The following is a 20,842-nucleotide window of genomic DNA, read 5'->3' on the forward strand; positions in this document are numbered from 1 at the left end:
AAGATGTACCAAAAAGCGAGTTAACAACCAAACACACTTCGCATATGACACAAGAGAACAAAGGAAAAGCAAAAGAAAGCGTACCAACATAGTCGCACCAAGTCCTTTATACAAACCCCAAAAGCCCTCTTCTCTGCATATGGTACGGAAAGCATGCACAATACCCTGGTAGTACATTGTATTCCTCTGCAAAAAGGAACAAAACGTAACTCATTCAGGTCACATCACAGAGAGACAAAATAGACAAGAAGAATCAAACCTGTGCAGCAAGACGTGTCCTAACGAGATCAAGAGGATACGTAGCCGAAGCAGCTGTAATTCCAGCCAATCCACCACTGATAAAGTGCACAAACGGGCTGCTACTCCTATTCCCTAAATAACTCTGTAAGACTGGATTCGAATAAAAAAACTACAAAAAAACAAAGCATCATTGTGTAAGAGACTGAGAAGACACAATCCACAAAGAGACAATAGAGCAAAGGAACTCACTTTATTATATTTCTCATACGCATAGAAGTTCAACGCCGAGTAAGGAAGCCTGTGCGCTACAGTAACCAGATTCCCTTTCCAAAAAGCCCTAACTCCTTCCTCGTTGACGATACGCGAAGCTTCACGCCACAAGCTCGGCTTGCTCAACACAGCAGCTTCCGTTTGCATTCCTTGCAGCTGTAACAAACCAAACCAAATCAACAAAACTCAACCAACCCATTTGTCTGTGATAAGCAACGAATCGAAAAGAGAGAAACTTTATCTCGAACAAAGGACCTGAAACAAGATGGTGAGGCGAGCTAGAGGAGCTGTGCAGGTCTTGCTGAAGGCGCCGGCGATTCCTCCGGCGAGGAGATTCTCGACGGTGCCGAAACGCTGCTGCGTCTGCGGAGGATGTTTCTGTGATAAGCTCAAGGCTCCGGCGTCTGCGACGGTGGTGCGCACGGCGGCGGCGGAATTGAGAGCGCTCTGTGCTGCTCCGTCCACCGCCACGCTCACTCTGGCGTCAATGTTCATCTCTCTTGGATTGGCGGATTTGGAGGCGAAGGTCACATGAATTGGAGGGGATTGGGTTGCGGATTGAGATTGGAGAGATCGACATGGGAGAGAGAAGGGGGAAAAGGAAAAGTCTTTGGAGAAACCCTAAAACTTGCTTGGAGAAGGAGGAGGGTATTTTGGTAAAAACAGCTGAGATACGGAGATACCGGGAATATGCGTCCCATTTCGGTTTAGGCCTGGAACCGAAATCAAGAACCGAGATTATTTTTTGCAAAGTCAAACCGAATATAGAAATTGAAAAATTGGTTGGTCGGTTCGCTTTTTTTTTTCTTTCACTAACTTTAGGATGTTACTGAAAAATATTGGATTTGAAATGATTATTAAAACTTTAAGATTCTTTTATTTAGTGTATAGATTTTGACATTCTTACCAAATTCTAGAGCTATTGGTGCGATTGTTTAGTTACATGCAGAATTCATTGTTATTAAAAAGTTTGGTTTTTATTGATTCTATGGTTCTACTAAAATTTAATGTTAAATAAAACTTTGCAATATCCATTTAATTCTTACATTCATTACAGCATAATGTTTTCATAAATTTTAAAAGTATTTAAATCTCTTTGCAACTCTAACAAAAAATTTCAACTTTAAAAATCAACAAAGTCTATAATTAAATTTAACTACCAATAAACCACTTATTTTGGGTTTCAATGGTACTTAACTACTTATCAATGGTGAAAATTGAGAATTTGACCCCCAAAAATGGAAAATTGAGAACAAAACTCTACTCTTTGGCGTCAGAGCTTCACATGTTGCATTTTATTAACATTTTATCCCAAACTAAAACTTTCTATGATTTAACATATAAATACCAAAAGTCTAAGTCAATTCAAGCTAAACACGTCATTTGTTTAGAGGAAAACATCAGAGAAAAAACAAATATTACCGAGACTTAATTGTCAACGTAGATATTCCAATTCATTACTCCCAAACTCAAGCCTCAATGTGTGTTGTGTAACATGGATGTTGGGGAAATCATCGCAGTAACCCTAGTTGTTGTTATTTTTGTTTTGTGGGTTCTTTCTGGCTTTTGGCGCAAAGGAGGTGTGACTCCTGATGATGGTGTCGTTACAGGAGGAGGTGACCATGGAGATGATAGAAATGGTGGGGATATTGAAGGCGGAGGTGATGGTAGAGATGATAATATCGAAGGCGGAGGTGATGGTGAAGATGATGGTGGGGATACTGAAGGCGAGGTGGAGGAGGTGGAGATCATGGTGGTGACGGTTGAGGCCGCGATGCAATCTTCACTAGCTCTTAGTTGAATTAGCTATAGACTTCTTCTATGTCTCTTTTGTCCTTGGTTTTAATGTTTTTGTTGTGCTGCTTACGGCTCGTAGCTAAGTTGTTGTAACTTATATGACTTAATTTCTTTATTTCGTTAGAAGTATAGGGTTTTTTGGTTAATATTAATTAGTACTTCTCAAAACTGACTTCTCAAAACTGTCCTTTGACATGAGTTTTTTTTTTTGCAAGCCTGCTTAAGAGTATTATAGTCTTATGTTTTTTTCGATTTTGTTTTCCTAGTTATGTTCTCCTTGTATTTTCATCATTTTGAAAAATGGAGACAGAAACATGTTTAAACAATATGTCTCTGACTTTTACTTTATTCAAAATAAAAGGACAAGAGGAATACAAAAGGAGGGAACGAGAGCGATGTTTGTTGTCTTTATCTCTTCTCTTTCTGTACATTGAGAGAGGCCTACAATTCGAATAGAACAAAAGAAACAACAACAAAAAAAACTCAAAACCCCACAAATGAATCTTCTAACTTATAGTACAACACCATGAATTGATTTTCTTTGCATACTTAAATCATATAGCAAAATGATTCCATCGCTTACAATTGTGACTTTGAAGATGCCAATATCTATGGCAGTTCACTACTCTCTATTCCATCTTCAAACTTTGTTTATATATGGATAGCCAAAAAGATCACTCAACATTCCAACTCTACTAAAACCAACTTTACACTTTTGTCATGAGTGAACTAACCTCTTTAAGAACCACACCTTTTCTTTTGTACATTTTAAAATTCCACTTGATTGATGTAAATCGTATATATTTGAACAATTGGTTTTGAATCTAGATCTAATGTCAAGACACCTATTAAAAAGAAAAAGATCAATGATCAGATGGAGAGAAGTGCCTACTGCCTACCTATCTTTTTTTCTCTTATCTTCAACAGAAACACCAAAAAAATAGACAGTAACATAACCCAAAAAAACACAACACGAAACTTGAGCCGGACCAAGTCCTCATGTTGGGCATAAGATGAAATCATCACCCCCGTGCAGCAGCACCTTTGGACCACCCAGTTTGATATCACAACCAATAGATCATAGATTTCATCACCACAACAAGATCCCGAAATATCAAAGTAAAACTTTGAGGAAAGAGATAAAGTATTATTCAGTGCTTAATGTTTCAAATTATCTAGATTGAAAATATAATATCAAATATTTCGGCTAAATTTGGATATTAAACCGAATAAATAATTAATTCCATGTAAGAAAAGAGAGAATGACGTGTGGAACAAAAATCACTAAAGAAGCATATTAAATGAAAGTAACTGAAACTATTGGAGTCGTACAGAGAATCTGTTTGGACTTCAGTGGCGGTGTTTTAAGTACTTTGCTTCTGTCCGAATCTAACATTCTCCGTCATCCGCCTCTTGATTTCGCGCCACCTCTCTCACTTATCTTCTTTCTTCTCGCAACTTTCTCACCCACTATCTCCGATCCGCCTGAGTTTTTCTGTCGGTAAGTGGGTCCCTAGTTTCCACTTTTATTTCTCTTACATCCCTCTCTGTCTCTTGCTCTTGTTTTGTCTGAGAGAAAGAAAAAAAAATGAAAAGGGAAAGGGTGAGTTTCGTTTGCTTTCACACTTAGATGATCAATTGGTAACAAAAAGTTTCTTCATCCTCCAAGGTTTTACTTAATTAGATCTGACAACAATTCTTTCCGTGTGAGTGATTTCTTCCAAGAACTATTCAGAATCCTTACCCCAATTCTACAACTTACTGTTGAGCTTGCTCAGATTTGAGTCTAAAGTATCAAACTGTTTCAACTCAATTTTTGTGTGTGGCTTTGAACTCAATTTTTGTGCGTGTCTATTGTGGTTAGAGTACACTTTCCTCATGTTCTCCGTCTTATTGTTGCAGAGTGCTCAGTCTCAAGGTGGATGAAGAATCAAAGACTTGAATGCAATATACAGCCGTTACTTTGAGGTTTCACGTGATTACATCACTAAAATGAGGCAACAAAGAGCCTCTGAGGATAGATATCTCTCATCTCATCCCCATGGAACCTTGGAGCATCGAGGCAAGGATGAGCTGGTGAAGCGTGATATGTTGGATCCGCCGAGGTATCTCAGAAGAACTGAAGCTACCCGCGGAAAGGCGTTGAGTTTTGGAGTTTTAGATTGGCAACAGTTAGAGAAACGGAAAGATAGTGCTTCAGAGAGAACCAAAGAGGCGTGTTGTAGTTATGCTTCTTCATACACAGGTTCGTTGGAACTAGATCTAGCAACCGGTGTTGTTAAAAGACTGGAGTTAGATGGAAAACAAGATGATGTCCAATGTGAAAGTTCAAGTCCGGTTAATGTAAGGGAGCAGAACCAACACTCTTTGGAGAAACCATGTTTGTCTAATAAAGGAAGACATGCTTCTCCCAACCCACGGTTTAGCTTCAGTTTCAGTCAGATGAGAAGAAGTTTCAGTACCAAAGAAACCTCATCGTCTGGTTCTACATTGTCAAGCACATCTCATGCTTCAGCTAAATCAGGTCCTTTGACATTCAACGACTCTGCCATAACAAAACCGAAGAACGGTCACAGCAGAACAAGATCAGGTCCTGTAAAGACTGACAAGAATGTCCCACTACAAGTGGCTTCAAAACCACCAACCACGGAGAAGAAGAGTCACTGCAGCTCAAGATCCCACGCTCTTTTGCAGTTCACTTTGAGAAAAGGTATCAGTTTATATCAGTTTGTGGTTGACAACAACACCAACAACAACGTTCTTGCTGCCACCATGAAGAGTTCAGATTCTTCTAGAAGGTCTTACACATTGTACTCCATCAAAGAAGTAAAGAACAAGAGTGGGAACTGGTTAAGCCGCAGCAGGAACGATCATCCGTTTGTACACACAATCATCGGTCAGATGAAGACTAACTTTGATTCAGCAACCCATAAAACAGAATCTGTTTTGTTCGGTGTTGAGACAAACGAAGAGCTTGCAGCAGCTGTTGTTCAGACAAGAAACAGGACTCAGAAGCAGGACACAACTACTGTTATGCTCCCTGGTGGCTCTCACACGCTTCCTAAAGACTGTAATGCCCCTCTACCTTTGATTGACCGGTGGAAAGCCGGTGGAAAATGTGACTGCGGTGGCTGGGACATTGGTTGCAAACTCCGTGTCCTCTCTAGTAATCATCATACAAAGTCTGAATCTTTCTCAAGCTTTCAACTGTTTGGTCAGGTAAGTTGTTCTGTTCAAGTCTCTTAAGTAGCACTGATGATTTGGTCTTGATCACTTTTGACACGTGGAACTCTCGCAGGAAAGAGATGAGCCAGTATTTAAAATGGTCACACACGACGATGAACTCCACTCGGTTGAGTTCGGTTCATCGGTTTCCCTCTTGGAAGCTTTCTTTATTGCATTGGCAGTAAGCAGTCATCAGAACTGGTGTGAAGAGGAGGAGGAGGAAGAAGCAGTGTTGATAGGAGGTGGTACGTTGAAGAGAGTAGCATCGACGAAGTACGCATCAAACCCACCTGTTTCTCCAATAGGTCGGGTCTAGTGCCAATCATTTGGCTGAGCTGGCTGAGCTAAGACTATGTTGGGTTGTGCTTTAATACAACTGTAGTTAAGAATCATATATATATGGCACAATTGTTTAGAAATGTACAAAATAGTGAAAATACATTTTTATATTTTCAACATCTTCAAATCTTTTTATAAAAAAAATAGTCACTTAAGCTATATCATAACTATAAGTCTATACCCAACAAAATACTTACAACTAATATACATAAGCTAACAAAATAATTTTTGTAACATGGAATTATTTTATTATAAAGATGTGTAATTTACATGGAAAAGACATCAATTAGCAAAAAAAGTAGTTATCGTAAAACACCACAGTTTTAGAGTAAAAGATAAAGACAAGGACTAAGTTATTAGTTTCAAAACAAATTATCTTCAGCAGTTAAGTGAAAAACTATTAATCCTTATTTGGGGTTATATGTGGTTTATGAAATGAAGAAAAGTATGGAGGATAGAGAGACAATTCAAGTTATTCAACTGAGCATGTGGGGATCCAAGCCGTATGTGTGACAGACATGCTTCGCTGCTTTGCCTTACGTACCCACATGCTCCTCCAAATCATATCCTACCACGTGTAGTGCTAATCCTGAATTAATATTAAAACCTTGTATTAGGTTCTTTTTATTTGTTAATGAACCTTTGTATTAAGTTTCAAATTGGCCACCACTACTTGCTCTAGTCACCAGACATCGCCTTTGAAATTTTAAACTAAAGCGTCAATAACGGTTGGTGTTGGTGGGTTCTTCATCTCATGACCATTGACTACTTTTTAGGTTTATTGAGAAAATCTCATACCGAGACTTTTGAAAATTTTAATATTGAGCGATAGAAGTTTCCTATCAAGAATACTCCTATTGGCTTAGAGAGATTTAATCATAATTGATATATTGTTGATGAAATCATCTATAGCTATAGCTAGATGTTGTTTGAGTTATTCTTAGGTTCACCCCCTAGGGTTTAGTAAAATACTATTGTTATTAAGCTTTTAAAAAAGGAAACAAAATTTAATTTCAAAACTATATTATAAACAAATATAAATACATAAAAAATAGTAGTAGTTACAAAAATAAATAAATTAATATTATTAAGCTTTTAGTAAAATACTAAACCCTAAACCCTAAATCCTAAACCCTAAAATCTTAGGTAAATCCTAAACCCAAAAATTTACCTAAGCCTTTTGATAATCGTAAACCCTAAATCACAAATATTAAGAACTAAATCATAATAACACTAAACCCTAAATCCTAATCACTAAACCCTAAACCCTTGGGTAAACCCCGAACCCTTGGATAAATCATAAACTCAAACATTATATATTGGTCGGTGAACCTACATGTTCATGAATTATCCAAGGGTTCGGAGTTTATCCAAGAGTTTAGGGTTTAGAGATTAGAATTTAAGGTTTAGTGTTTTTATGATTTAGTTTTTAATATTTATGATTTAGGGTTTAGGATTTATCAAAAGGCTTAGAGTTTATCTAAAATTTTTGGATTTAGGATTTAGGGTTTAGGTTTTAGGATTTAGGGTATAGGATTTAGTATTTTAGTGAAGACTTAATAATATTAATTTATTTATTTTTGTAACTATTACTATTTTTATGTATTTTTTATTTTTTATATTAATCTAATTTGAAAATTCAATTATGTTTCTTTTTCTAAAAGATATCAAATATCAAATACTCAAACACTATTGGTTGGTGAACCTAGATGTTCACCTTAGGAGGTGAACCCAAGAATAAGTCATGTTGTTTCCCGTTAAGAAAATGTTTTGAGTAATAGATTTTTAAAAGTAGGCTCATGCATGCGTGAAAAAACATACATGAATCATTCATTCTGAGAAGAGAATAGGGTAAAGACTCGTGAATCATTCATTTAGTATGACTCAACAATCATTACCAGGTTTTTACTTTTTCGAATAGCAAAACGAGGGTAAAGACTACAAGAACATTAATAATGGCAAAATGCATCGTCTTGTTTTTGTGTGTGTCATTGACCAAAATGTTAGGATAACGAACAATTCTAGAAACCAGTTATGATATTTTGGAACACCAGGACTTTAATGGGACGATGACTTCCACTATTATTTTTTTTCCTAAGGAGACTTTTATGACTTTTCTTAATCTTTGTAGCCTCCTTTTGTATGTTTGCATATTCTTTTGGTTTTGTTCAAACCCAAGTATTTTTTATACGATGTAACATTTTCTTTATGTTTAAAAATGATTTAATTACAAATAGTTTAAGCAAATTAAAACAAACGAACAAACATGTAATGATATGTTTTCCACTTGAATAAATTAGATTCAAAACAATAAAGAAGGTAACACTAAAACTTAGTATTAATGTATATTTCTCGTTTGACATAAAAATGTACATTTCTCGATTTTTATCTATTTATTAAGTTTTTGACGTATTAATTAGGATAAACATATCATACAACCTTCTAGCTAAAAGTTGACAATTGTTGTATAGATCACTTAAACTCAATTGTGGATCTATTAAACTTCCATCAATAGTAAATTTATAGCCAACATGAATACTAAATCACAGTTAAATACAAACCGAATCTTTATAGAAATGTACTTATAGTTACCATTTGTTTCTACTACTAGTTAACAGTCTCAATCTGATAGATCCATAACTGAATGTTGATAATCAATGTTGTGAAAAATGTTAAAGGTTAGTTTGAACAAAAATACATAAATTACGAAAGAAAATTAATTTATCAGTCTTTTCCGACTACTCCCTTTATTTCAGAAAGATTTATATTCTAGGAAAATTTTTTGTTTCAAAAAGATGTATTTTCATGTTTTCAAAGCATATTTTGTCAACTAATAATGAAAAATTGTGTGTTTCAAAAACATTAATTGTATTTCTTGAAATCCTATTGGTTTAAAAATATAGAAAATATAAAATTACAAAAAATTATGCATTAATAACTAAGTTTTAATATGATTTCTTAATAAGTGTGAAAATCCTAGAAAATGCATCTTTAAAAAACAGAGGGAGTATATTTTAATTATTCGTATAAAGAATTTTTTTTTTTTGTTGTAAATCTCTAATTTCAAAAGTTGAATATTATTTTGTGTTTTTTAAAAAAAATTCAACCGTTTCTCCGTGTTGAACTCTCTCTTGCCTTTATAATATCAATCTTAGGGCTTGAGTTGGCTTCTCAGATTCGACATCTAAAACTTTTTAATCTGTCTTCCAGACTTTCATCTTCGATCGCCCTCTCTCTCTCTCTCTCTCTCTCTCTCTCCTCGTTACCTTTTGCTTCTCAGATCTTGGATTGACCGTACAGATCGTTGACCTTCCCAAATCGGAATCTGGGCTCGGCTTAAAAAATCAAAACTTTCTCCATCGAGGAGCTCGAGACTAACAATTTATATAAGAAAGGTCGAGTCTTTGGATTTGGGTTATGATGAACTAGTATGGAACTGATCGTTGTCACACGAAAACAAGAAGAAGAAGAAGAAGAAGATCAATAAAGAGAGATGACGCTTTACATTCGTCGCGAATCTTCCAAGGTTCGTTCATTTGTTTCTTCTCCCAATTCAGCTTCTGGGTTATTCAAATCATTCCCTGATTCGTGTTTTTTTTAATGTGAATAGCTGTGGAAGAGATTTTGCTCGGAGATAACGACGGAGATCGGTCTCCTCGCTGAGAACTGGAAGTACCTTGTCGCTGGTATTATCTGTCAGGTTTGTAAAAATTCGAAAGCCTTTTTTTCTTTTTGTTGTTTTTAGTTTTAATTAATTGATTCTCGTCAGATTCAGATTGAAAGCTTTACTAAATGATAGACCAATGGTTTTGTTTATACATGGTAACTTTTGATTGAAAGCTTATGTTTTTTCTTTTGTCTGTTTAATTTAAAAACCGGTAACTTTCCTTTTTTCCACCAGAAACAGTGTCCTTAGGATTGAGTGTTGGTGTCTTTGTTGTGGTTTTATTTATTTGTGTTGTTTTTGACACTTTGTGAATGGTGCAGTACATTCATGGTTTAGCTGCTAAAGGAGTTCATTATATTCATCGCCCTGGACCGACTCTCCAGGATCTCGGCTTCTTTCTTCTTCCGGTTTGTCTCAAGACATCTCACCTACAATATATATGCTCATTCATCGGATCAGAATATATGTCTTATTGCTTTTTGGTTTCATTCGTATAGGAGCTTGGTCAAGAGAGAAGCTACATAAGTGAGACTGTCTTCACTACTGTATTTGTTTCCTTTTTCCTGGTGAAGTCTCATACTTTCTTCACTAATTCTTCTACAGTTTGGTTCTCGATATTGATACTCTTTGGGCCTTTTTATTGCAGTGGACTTTCCATCCATTCATCCTGAAAAGCAAAAAGATATACACCGTCTTGATATGGTGCAGAGTTCTAGCATTCTTAGTTGTAAGCACCCCCCCTGCCTTACTAGTTACAATAGTATTATAAAGCTTTGCTGAGTCTTATCATTGTTTGTCGATGTTTCTGTTTTTACAGGCCTGTCAGTTTCTCCGTGTTATAACATTCTATTCAACTCAGCTTCCTGGCCCAAACTATCACTGCCGTGAGGTATAAAGCAACTGAGATCTCTTTACACAAGGTCTAATCAAGTAAAAGCTTATATGTGTTTCCCACTTTTTTTGATACAGGGCTCTAAAGTTGCCAGGATGCCATGGCCTAAAAACCCTCTTGAGGTTCTCGAGATTAATCGTGAGTCTACTACCTACATATTTGTTCTTTTCCCGACACCACACACGTTTTCTTTGTTTTGCTTATGGTTCTCAATGTGATCTCATCAGCTCATGGGTTATGTACGGATGTGGAGACCTGATTTTCTCATCGCATATGATCTTCACGCTAGTCTTTGTCCTCACTTACCAGAAGTACGGCACTAAGAGGTAAAAAAGACCTTCATAAACTACTTTGTAAAAATAGTCATCCCTGCATCACTCTTATGTCAGTTTATAACTATGTCTCAGGTTCATAAAGCTGTTTGGTTGGCTCACTGCTTTCGTGCAGAGCCTCTTGATCATTGCCTCCCGTAAACATTACACTGTCGATGTCGTTGTCGCATGGTATGGTTTTGCTAATCACGCGAACAACATTTGTCTGAATATACAAAGATTTACTGACTTGTTGTTCTCAGGTATACTGTGAATCTGGTGGTGTTCTGTCTAGACAAGAAACTGCCAGAACTACCAGACCGGACTACGGTGTTACTCCCAGTGATCTCAAAAGACAGAACAACGAAAGAAGAGAACCACAAGCTGTTGTTGAATGGGAACGGTGTTGATCCTGCTGACTGGGTAAGCATCTGAGTTTGTTCTCCTTCTCAACCTGAACTAATAACCACACGATTTTTTTTGATCTTTAATGCTCTTTTTAATGTTTTGTTTAGAGACCAAGGGGTCAAGTGAACGGGAAGATAGATAGCAACGGAGTTCACACTGATAACTCAATCAATGGCGCATGAAACTCACCACACCAGACCTTTGGGACACAAATATGTATATGAAAACAGATAATCGATGGCTGTCATGAAGAGTCTTGAATTATTCTGTAAGGGTGGTAAAGTTTTGTTTTTTTTTGGTCATTGTTCCAGAAAGGAAGAACAATTCATAGAGAGAAGTGCTATTTTGTATATTTTCCAGCTACTTGATCCCCAAGTAATCATCTTTTTGTTGGATCTCTGTTTTTGTTTTCATTTTGTGTCAATTTTGTTATTAGAAACTGTGTGTTATCTTTGAGACGTTGTTATGCATTGCGCATTCGTTTTCAATTTGGAATATTAAAAAAAAAAACTCTTTACGTTCACTAATCAAACTAAAGTTAGATCATGTTTGTTGTGTTCGAGTTTTCCTTTCATTTTTCTCTAAATTTGTTCAACAGAAACATTGATGCTATTTTTGTACATCAGTGAGGTGATAGACAGAATGTTCATAAACATATAAATAATTTTTTTTTAAATTACTTCATAAATAAATGTTTATGAGATTTAGAAAAGAAGTGGGATCTATTTGCGAAGAGATAAAAGTATAGGGAGTGAATAGAAAAAGATATAAAAATATATCTCTGTTCGTTCTGCTTCTTCAATCATCTTTTAGGGTTTGAAACGAAATCTCTGAAACAATGTACGACTGTATGTTGGATGAGGCCAAGCTGTGGCATAGTGAGAGTAAGCTCGAACCTCCGCCACCACCCACAACATTTTCAGATTCCGACGAGGAAGAGATCGATCCGGTGGAACGCGAGAAGTTTCGAAAACAAGTCGTAGAGTCCGGCGTAAGTACATTAAATTCCGAACCTTTATGCCTTCTCCTCAAATGGGTTCTACTAAAATTGTGCTGCTTTACACTCTTTGATTAAGAATCCACAGTGCCCGGATTGATTAGGGTTTTTGTTTTTTTTTCTTTGAATTTTGAAGGGATTCGATGTTGACTTTTTCCCTGTATATGAGAAGTTAATGTCAAGTGGATCCACTCCTTCCACTGTACTGTTGAGCAAGGTGGGACTCCATACCTACAACTTTGACAAGGGGACGAATTTACAGTTCAGGAGTGTTCAGAAAGCAAACGAAGAATTTGTTTCTTTTACATTTTACTATATAACGGTCGAAGCGGTGGATCCGTTCGATAATTCACCTGTTACTTTCCAGACCTCTGTCTGGGATGCTGCTAGAAAGAACAACGAGAGCTTGAGATTGGTCACTAAAGTGTGCAGAATCAAAGGTAATCTCTGATTAGTTTTTTTTTTATTTTTTTTATTTTAGATTGGTCAATGGCTATGTTGATTCTTATAAAATTATATGTATGACTGAATATTCATTTTTGTTATTAGGAAGTAAAGAGGAAACTTCTCTGTGGGACCACGATGCTGTAGACGAGTTCTATAAAGATGATATCTCTTGGTTAGAGGATGATGCTCTTACAGGAAGTCATAAGCTACAATACTATGAGGTTAGTTGTTTTGTTCGTTACTTTTTTTTGTCTTTATCTTGGTCTCTTTAGCAGCAATGAATCCCATGGTTTTAACTACTGGTGGGCATTCATTTTGTCCATGTGCAGGTGAAGGAATCGGATCTGCGAGACAACGAATGGCTTCATCTGTATGCTGAAGTTGTATTGTTCTCCAAGTGGGAAATTGACCTTGTAAGTGTGGATAAAAAGAAAGCATAGAGAATGGGACACTTTTTACCGGTGTTTTTCTTTTTCTTTTCTTTTCTCGCAGAGCGCTTATTTGCCGGTGAAGATGAAGAAAGTAGTGGTACGAACGAGGGAAGATGTAGAGACGAGTATGAAGCTCAGGTCTAAGAATGCAATTTTCTACATGAGTTTCACGGCCTGTCAGGGTCTCGAGTGCAGAGGCATAATAACGCGGACGACGGATGGAAGACCACAACACATGAGCTTTCAAGTTAACTGTTGGATCGACAATTAGAGAGATAGATAGATGTTTTGTTATCCGAAACTATCTGTTTGTTGGTGTAGTAATAAGGATCAAGTTCATATTAATTTTATGATTTCTAATATGAAAGATGACACCGTGATGGACTAGTTTCAATTAATATCATTAGAATTTGGCTGTGTTCATAAGAATATATATGAAAAGGTATGATCGTAAATATATAATAACTTCTATATATATATATATATATATATATATATATGTGATGGTGTTGGTAACAACAGCTATAAAAATAACTGTACACTAGAAAAGAATTATTGAAGATATAGAAATAAGAGAAGGAGAAATCAGTTGATAAATTGATCTAATACCAAATCAAAACACTTATGTTCATACATGTATATTCCGCATGATATCATTTCCCTATGCATCAGACTTCAGCAGTTGGGAGTTTGAACTATGTTGAGACATGTATTTGGCTTGATATCAACTTTGATGTTGGAAGTTGGATCCATATCAAAATACTGGCGGAATGAATCATTGGAAATTGCAAAGAAAGATTTTTTTTTTGGTTGCAATGCACTAAAGAGAATATCCTTACATAAAAGATAAAAGAGATCCAATCAGTTGTATGTTATTTGATATTCAGATTCAGATGATGTGAGATGCGTCGATTGTAGTCTATCATTAAAAGGATCAATATCATTAAAAGTGGAAAGTAGTCTGTCATTGCTATTTCTACTATTGATATTGAATTGTGGCATATTTTGAGTTCACGAATTGTGACTGCAGAAACTTTTTTTTTTTGAACAAACCTTCATATATTAAAATTCAGAAATCAAACAAAGTTCAGGGGGTTCGACAGGGCTAACTTGGCCAAAGCATCAGCTTCGGTATTGTTTAGCCTGGGAACATGGTGGAAAGAAACAGAAGAAAACAGAGTACAAAGATGACTGATATCAAATAGAACTCCTTGTGCTTCCACTGTAGGCGAACACGAAAGGATGGTAGTGATGAGAGACTTTGAATCTGACCAAATAGTCAGCGTTCGTAATCCCAAGTTGATTGCCTCTAAGAGGGCAGTTTTAACCGCAAGAGCTTCTGCTATAAAAGCAGAGCCGACATGACAGCGGTTTGCTGAAGCTTGGTGGATAGTGCCCGTGGAAGGTTCCTTGAAAATGCAACCGAAGCCTGCTCGTCTTGTGGTTGCATTCCAAGCAGCATCTACAAAGCACTGGGTTGATGATGAAGTTGATCCACACGGCCGTGGTACTGTGTTTAGTGTCTTCGCTGCTTGAGAGATGGGTTTTTCAATTTGGGCAGCTTGCCATATTCTTGCTTCCTTAGTAGCTTGTGAAGCAACCTCTTGCTCTGTCATTACAACACCTTCGAATAGAGCTTTGTTCCTAGCAGTCCACAGATACCATAATACCCAAGGAAATAGCGCAGTGTCATATAGACCTGTTGGGGGCAGATTAATCATACGCTGACAAGCTATCAAGAGAGATGCAGGGGTGGAGATTGTAGTAGGGTCCGGGTTGTGGAGGATGGGAACCAATTGCCAGACTTGCACAGCGAAAGGACACTGGAAAAATAGATGTCTCTCTGTTTCTAGGACACCACATCTCTTACACCGACCATCAACTTCCATTCCTCGATGGATCAGATTCTCCTTAACTGAGAGAGCTTTGTTTTTGATCTTCCACAGGAAGTGTTTTAGCTTAGGGAACGTCTTGACTCCCCAAACAAGTTTCTTCCAATCAAAAGAGAGGTCAACTTCCCCAATATTCAGTTTGCACAGAGCATAACCTGTCTTTGTTGAGTAGTTGCCTGTTTTCACCGGAAGCCATACAAGCTCATCCTCCATGTTGAATTGGCTCAGTGGTATTGATCGAATGTGTTCCTCATACTGAGGTAAGTGGGTTCTGATTGCTTCGATATCCCATTCTGAAGTTTGCAAGTGGATAAGACCGATACCAAAAGGTTTTTATTTGCCTCTGTTGGAGGGCCGATCGGAGTGAGAGGTTGAGATGAAGAGAGCCAAGGTTGCGACCAGACATTGATGGAGGTTCCTGAGCCAACCACCCATCCAAGCCCTTTGGACAGAACTGCTCTTCCTGCTAAGATTCCCCTCCAACCATGGGATGATACTGCAGGTATGTGAGCGCTCATAAATGATCCTGAGGAGCAGTATTTTCCCATCAGAGTTTGAGCTAATAGGGACTGGGGGCACTTGAGTATTCGCCAAGCAATTTTTGCAAGTAAAGCATCATTGAATTGCTCAATTTCTCTAAAACCCAATCCTCCTGCATTCCTAGGCAAATTCAATTTCGACTAAGAGACCCAAGCAAGTTTCCGGATGTTTGGCTTTACATCCCACCAGAATCTTGTGAGGATTGTTTGAATCTGCTTACATAGAGAGACTGGGAGCTTAAAGCATGACATAGCGTAAGTAGGCATGGCAGCTAGCACAGCTTTAAGCAACACATGTTTCCCTGCTGCATTAAGGAAACGAGTCGTCCAGCTATGGGACCTCTGTCGTATACGATCAACAATCCCCACAAAGATGTCTTTCTTTTTCCGATTGAAGTGCTCGGGGAGTCCTAAGTATTTTCCAATCCCCCCCTCTCCCTCAATGAGCAGAGTAGCCTTCACTCTTCTTCTAGCTTCAATCGGTGTTTTCGCAGAAAAGGTTATTGCAGATTTCTGTAGGTTTATACTCTGACCCGACACAGCCTCATAACTCTGCAGTATGCGCGTTAGCTCCATGCAAGTTGTTTGATCACTCTTACAGAAAAACATCGTGTCGTCGGCGAAGAGGAGATGATTGAGCGCTGGTGCACGTCTTGCTACCTTGATTCCTTGCAATTTTCCTTGATTTTGTGCGTTTAAACATAAACCCGAGAGGACCTCTGAGCATAAGATGAACAAATAGGGTGATAACGGGTCTCCTTGCCGGATGCCTCGGGTTGGGATCACTTGTCCTTGCGCACTGCCATTGATAAGAAAGGAGTAAGACACCGATTGCACACACTCCATGATCCATTGGGTCCAAGTCGGGTGGAAGCCAAAACGGTTTAGAACATTGCTAAGGAAGCTCCACTCCAGTCGGTCGTAAGCCTTGCTCATGTCCGTTTTGACAGCCATAGAGCAGTGTTTCCGAGCTGTTGAGGTCCGTAGGTAGTGGAGAATTTCGTGAGTGATCAGCACGTTGTCCGAGATGGATCGTCCCGCTACAAAAGCGGACTGGTGAGGCGAGACAATATCAGAGAGAATAGGTTTCAGCCTTTTGCAGAGTATCTTCGCGATGATCTTGTAGTGGGTTGAGCACAATGCTATCGGGCGGTAATCCATAACCGTTTTTGGCGCTTTAATCTTGGGGATCAAACGCACATGAGTCTCATTGTGGCGCCGTAGCATAGATCCGCTAACAAAAAACTCCCTGATATCCTGACATACTTCTCCTCCAATGATCTCCCAGAATCCCTGGTAAAAGCTTGCCGAAAAACCATCTGGTCCCGGCGCTTTGTCGCCATGTATTGCAAAGACTGCATCCTTTATCTCTGAATTGTCCGGGATCATGATCAGTGAAGCGTTCATACTTTCCGAGATGCAAGGTTTGATAGCTTCCGCTATAATCTGAGGGTTTCCGGTCGAGGTGGTAGTGAATAGAGACGTGTAGTACTGAGCTATCGCAGCTGCGATTTGACCTTCCTCATATACCGGTACTCCTTCCTGGTTCTCAATTACAGAGAATTTATTGACTGTCTTGCGGCCTCGAGTCACAGCATGGAAGTAACTGGAATTCTTATCGCCATGTTGAAGCCAGATAACTCTGCTTCGTTGTCTCCAATAGCTTTCTTCCTCTGTGTAAGCCTTGTCCAGCTCTGCCGTGAGCATACCTATGAGGTCTGTATCTGGTGTTGACGATGAGAGGGCAAGGTCGAGGTCCTGCTGGAGCTTTTGGATGTTTTCTATGCTCTTTTTGTTTTGCTCCTTAGTCCATTTGATGATGGCTTGTCTAACACGGCAGAGTCGAGAGAGAACAGAGTCAAGATGACCTTGATGCCAATTATCTTTTACTAACTCTGTGATCTCAGGTTTGTTGTTAAGACGCCTATCATACCGAAACAAATTCTTTTTCTTCTTCTGTTTATTATCCAAGTAAGTTAACAATGGTCTATGATCAGACCCCTCAAAACTGAGGTACTCACAGAAAGAAGCAGGAAACAATTCTGACCATCGACAGTTAGCTAGAGCTCGATCTAATCTTGACTGGATAAAATGGTTATAACGTGTTCCTCGCCAAGAGAGATGGTTCCCAGTATGTTGTAGATCCCAGAGCCCTGCCTGTGTAATAAAACTCCTGAAGGCGACGAAGCTTCCTTCCCAACGCGTCGGACCTCCAATTTTCTCAGAGTTATCAAGAAGATCGTTGAAGTCTCCTGTCACCAGCCATGCTTCATCTCGTTCTATGCCTAATGGGGTGAGCTTTTCCCATAAGCTGGCTCTTTCCTCTTGTCTTGGGACTCCATAGATAAAGGTGACATAAGTGCTCTCTCGACCTGTGGTTACTTTAACGTCTATAAAGTTTGCAGAGGAGTCCAAGATTTCCAGGTCCACGTGATCTTTCCAGGAGAGTAGGAGACCCCCACTAAGCCCAATAGGGGGAACGGTAAAGTGATTTGTGTACGGGGTCTTTTCGAAGAGGTTGAACACCTTCTCATCTTGATTTTTCGTTTCCATCAGAAACAGGATATCCGGGGAATATCGAGATCGTATATTCCGCAGACGACGAACTGTAGGGGTGCTCCTGATCCCCTGACAGTTCCAACACATTATGGCTAAGGAAGAGTGTTTTGGGCGGACCGAAAATCCCTCCCCTGTCTCGTAATCGCAGGTATGAGGTTGATTGGTGGATTAGTGCTCTGGCGGTTCCTTCCTCTCGTGTCTGCTCTGGTGCCTGTCGCAGCAGTCGAAGTGCCAGCAGCTGGTGTCTCAGCAGTGGGTTTCCTTCGTGGCGAGTTTTGTGTTGTGACTCGCCTTTTCTTCGCACTCACTCCTTTAAGAGGGCTGCGCGCCACTCTCTTTTTGGCTGGAGCTTTCTCTGCAACTTTCCTTTTGCCTGCAGTTTTAGCTGAAGCAGTTCTTCTGCCAGAGGTCACTGCAGTGTGGATTGTTAGTTCTGGTGTCTCTTGGTTGACGTCCTCAGTGGGAGCAGCGTTTATGATTCCAACCGCCAGATGATCTCTATCAGCACTTAGAGATCGAATCGGTGAAACCTGTGGCATTGATAGGCGCTCTTTAGCAGGGAGTCTTGAAGAAGATGGATTTCCGGACGTGTTCAAGATGTGTAGTGGGAAGGTGTCTTCCATATACTGCACCTCAACCTCTTGGAGTCTACCTGAATCGGAATTTGCCACTCCATTAAGGAGTAATGGGACTCTTTCACTAGACAGCGGTGGCGCAATTCTTTGCAGCGCTGATAGACGTTCCTGAGAGGGGTGTTCTGTTGGGAAAGTAAGATCATCTCCATCAGGGAGTAACGTTCTAGCTACAGGTTGAGAAATTCTTTCCAAGGCTGGTCGTCTTTCAAGAGAGGAATTAACTTCTTGGCTTGCAGTCATCGGTTCTCTTTGTGGTCTTGGTGGAGGAGTATGAGATATTTGAGAGTGTGGGGCTTTCTCTACCCAAATTTTGTCACCAAGTCTGGAGTGTACGCTTGTTTGACCGTGTGAGATTCGTAGGGCTGCAGAGGTCCGATGAGGCGGGGGTGCATTCCTAGAATCCACAGGTCTGCTTCTGTTCTCAACTTCTCTATAGCCTTTACGTGCTTCCTGGAGAGATCTTCTGTTGTCGCCAAGAGATATGCGAGAATCTTCTCTGAATGAGCCTCCTCTCTGAGAAGATGGTCTGGTTGGAGTCATGTATCTCCCAGCACCGTGATTGTCATAGTTTTCTCTCTTCTGGTAGCGTGGTTGTCCCTCTATTTCATGATGGCGAGAGCTCTCATAACGATGCTTTTCCATCTTTTTATCATCTTTAGCTCTTCTGTAGGCATCGAGGTTCTCCATGGTTCTAGAGTAGTTGATGTCCCGCAACTCTGGTTTCATCTCTCCCCTATTGAGATTCTGGGGGCAATCTTCTTTTTCGTGAGACAGAGCTTTGCAGAGAAAACAATGTTTTTCCAACTTTTCATACTCTAATTCAACTTTCTTTGTAGTACCAGCTAGAGTAATATCAAGCGTCATCTCCAGCGATTTGAGGCCGTTAACTTGGACCCTGACTCTACCCTGATTCACATCCGTGGTGTCAGCAACTCCTAGCTCAGAGCCTATAGCATGGAGAGCACCCTCTGTCCAGTAATGCAGGGGAATCCCATGAACTCTTATCCAGAAAGAGATGGATGATGGGAAGTCATCAGAGATAATGGGTTCCCATCTCTGCAATATAAGCATCCATCTTTTAAAATGGAAGGGGGCCTTCTTGAGAATAGTTTGCAGGTCTTTTTCCGACTCAAAGGTGAACTGGAACATATGAGGGCCTAGATCTCTACCCGTAAACTGTCCAACAACGGACCAATGTTGTAAGAAGAAGTCCACTAGGGCTCGAGTCTTTTGTATGTGAGGATTGGTGACTCGTCCTATGAGGGTGAACTTATTGGCTTCAATGAGAGCATTACTGTCTGCCTCCGGCAGGACTACCGGCGGTCGTCGAGATTTCTGGTTTGAAGTGACAGCCCACTTCTCTTTGTCAGATCTGGAGTACCTTGAGGCCATCTTGTTTGCACTCGCTTTCTTGCTATAAAGGTATCGCTTCTGAGTGGGTGGTTGGTAGGTAGAGCTTCGAATGACCAGGAGATTTAACGAAGCAAGAGAGTAGACTATGGAGGAACTACACTAAGTAGTAAATGCTTTGAGGTAAGAGAAGAGGTCCGTTTGGTCCTTACAGCAAATTTCCCCAGCAGTCAACTTTGTAGGAGCAAAGGAGACCACAGACAGTGGTAAGAAGTCAAGCTAAGCTTTTATTAGAAACAGTCCTTCGAGTCCCGGAGTCTTCATGGTGCAGAGCACTGTGTTGGGGCGAGGAGGCGGTTGCGCCGGCGGTCCCTCCGACCTGGGTCGGGGGAAGAACCCGGTGGGTTGAGACTCAAGGTTTGGGATTGTCCAGTAGATATTACCGGGAAAGGAAGTAATTCAAAAGTAACTCTGAAAGAGGAAGGTGGTTTTAGCTAAAAGAGGGTTAAACCGGGTTGGAAAGGAAAACCGTGGGTTTATGGACCGGTAGATAAGGACTTGTTTCGAGAACTGTGGCAGAGAGCGTTTTTAATGCACCGGACTTATCTCATGGTTTTGGATTATCGACATTATAATCAAGCCGCTGAGAATTTAAGGTGATAATTTTTCTATTGTCTTCTTTTCAAAGGATAACAAGTACCGGAAGGATGTTAAACATATTTAGAATATTTGTTTGCTGAAGGAAAAAATTCAAAACATAAAGTTTCATTTGAACATATAAGAAGGATACGATGATAGCGCATCCGCAAACTAAAAGATTACTATCCAATATGTTTAATGGTC

At 39.3% G+C, this 20,842-nt stretch overlaps 4 protein-coding genes across 6 annotated transcripts in view; 3 read left to right on the top strand and 1 right to left on the bottom strand.

Moving 5' to 3' along the window:
* LOC108851752 (uncharacterized) overlaps positions 1–1,124 on the bottom strand; it is a gene marked incomplete at its 3' end in the record, with an annotated part of 1,308 nt that extends 184 nt beyond the window's left edge. The window contains 4 exon segments of the mRNA XM_057009893.1: positions 85–186; positions 260–409; positions 490–666; positions 766–1,124. Of these exon segments, the coding sequence (XP_056865873.1) occupies positions 85–186; positions 260–409; positions 490–666; positions 766–1,005 (669 nt within the window).
* A 2,496-nt stretch (positions 1,125–3,620) lies between these two features.
* LOC108854047 (uncharacterized) lies at positions 3,621–6,030 on the top strand. 3 transcript variants are annotated; one of them, XM_018627535.2, is made up of 3 exons: positions 3,621–3,808; positions 4,210–5,526; positions 5,606–6,030. In XM_018627535.2, exons 2-3 carry the CDS (start codon positions 4,300–4,302, stop codon positions 5,846–5,848), a joined length of 1,470 nt encoding a protein of 489 aa, XP_018483037.1. In that variant the 5' UTR covers positions 3,621–3,808; positions 4,210–4,299; the 3' UTR covers positions 5,849–6,030. The 3 variants fall into 3 exon arrangements, with proteins under 3 accessions (XP_018483037.1, XP_056863333.1, XP_018483039.1); XM_057007353.1 differs by lacking the exon at positions 3,621–3,808 and adding an exon at positions 3,864–4,013; XM_018627537.2 differs by lacking the exon at positions 3,621–3,808 and adding an exon at positions 4,082–4,098.
* A 3,010-nt stretch (positions 6,031–9,040) lies between these two features.
* On the top strand, positions 9,041–11,672 carry LOC108848779 (phosphatidylinositol:ceramide inositolphosphotransferase 2). Its single transcript, XM_018622214.2, is given in 12 exon segments — positions 9,041–9,397; positions 9,482–9,571; positions 9,859–9,945; positions 10,036–10,104; positions 10,185–10,265; positions 10,356–10,427; positions 10,508–10,568; positions 10,658–10,663; positions 10,666–10,756; positions 10,838–10,933; positions 11,005–11,164; positions 11,257–11,672. Coding segments are annotated over 12 exon segments (921 nt in total). The 5' UTR covers positions 9,041–9,364; the 3' UTR covers positions 11,332–11,672.
* A 249-nt stretch (positions 11,673–11,921) lies between these two features.
* Positions 11,922–13,391, top strand: LOC108852036 (UPF0725 protein At2g20620). Its single transcript, XM_018625525.2, has 5 exons — positions 11,922–12,140; positions 12,283–12,586; positions 12,696–12,814; positions 12,923–13,006; positions 13,086–13,391. The coding sequence occupies exons 1-5, from the start codon at positions 11,988–11,990 to the stop codon at positions 13,293–13,295; spliced, it is 870 nt and encodes a 289-aa protein (XP_018481027.2). The 5' UTR covers positions 11,922–11,987; the 3' UTR covers positions 13,296–13,391.
* The last annotated feature ends 7,451 nt before the right edge of the window (positions 13,392–20,842 follow it).

This window comes from Raphanus sativus, chromosome 4, assembly GCF_000801105.2.
Source record: "Raphanus sativus cultivar WK10039 chromosome 4, ASM80110v3, whole genome shotgun sequence".
NCBI classification, from domain to species: Eukaryota; Viridiplantae; Streptophyta; class Magnoliopsida; order Brassicales; family Brassicaceae; genus Raphanus; species Raphanus sativus.

Bases quoted from the DNA above. Each gene is read 5' to 3' on its own strand.
- LOC108852036 (XM_018625525.2), top strand. From the start codon at position 11,988: ATGTACGACTGTATGTTGGATGAGGCCAAGCTGTGGCATAGTGAGAGT. The intron at 12,587-12,695 runs GTAATCTCTGAT...TTTTGTTATTAG, and splicing joins TAAAGTGTGCAGAATCAAAG to GAAGTAAAGAGGAAACTTCT. The intron at 12,815-12,922 runs GTTAGTTGTTTT...GTCCATGTGCAG, and splicing joins ATAAGCTACAATACTATGAG to GTGAAGGAATCGGATCTGCG.
- LOC108854047 (XM_018627535.2), top strand. From the start codon at position 4,300: ATGAGGCAACAAAGAGCCTCTGAGGATAGATATCTCTCATCTCATCCC. The intron at 5,527-5,605 runs GTAAGTTGTTCT...GAACTCTCGCAG, and splicing joins GCTTTCAACTGTTTGGTCAG to GAAAGAGATGAGCCAGTATT.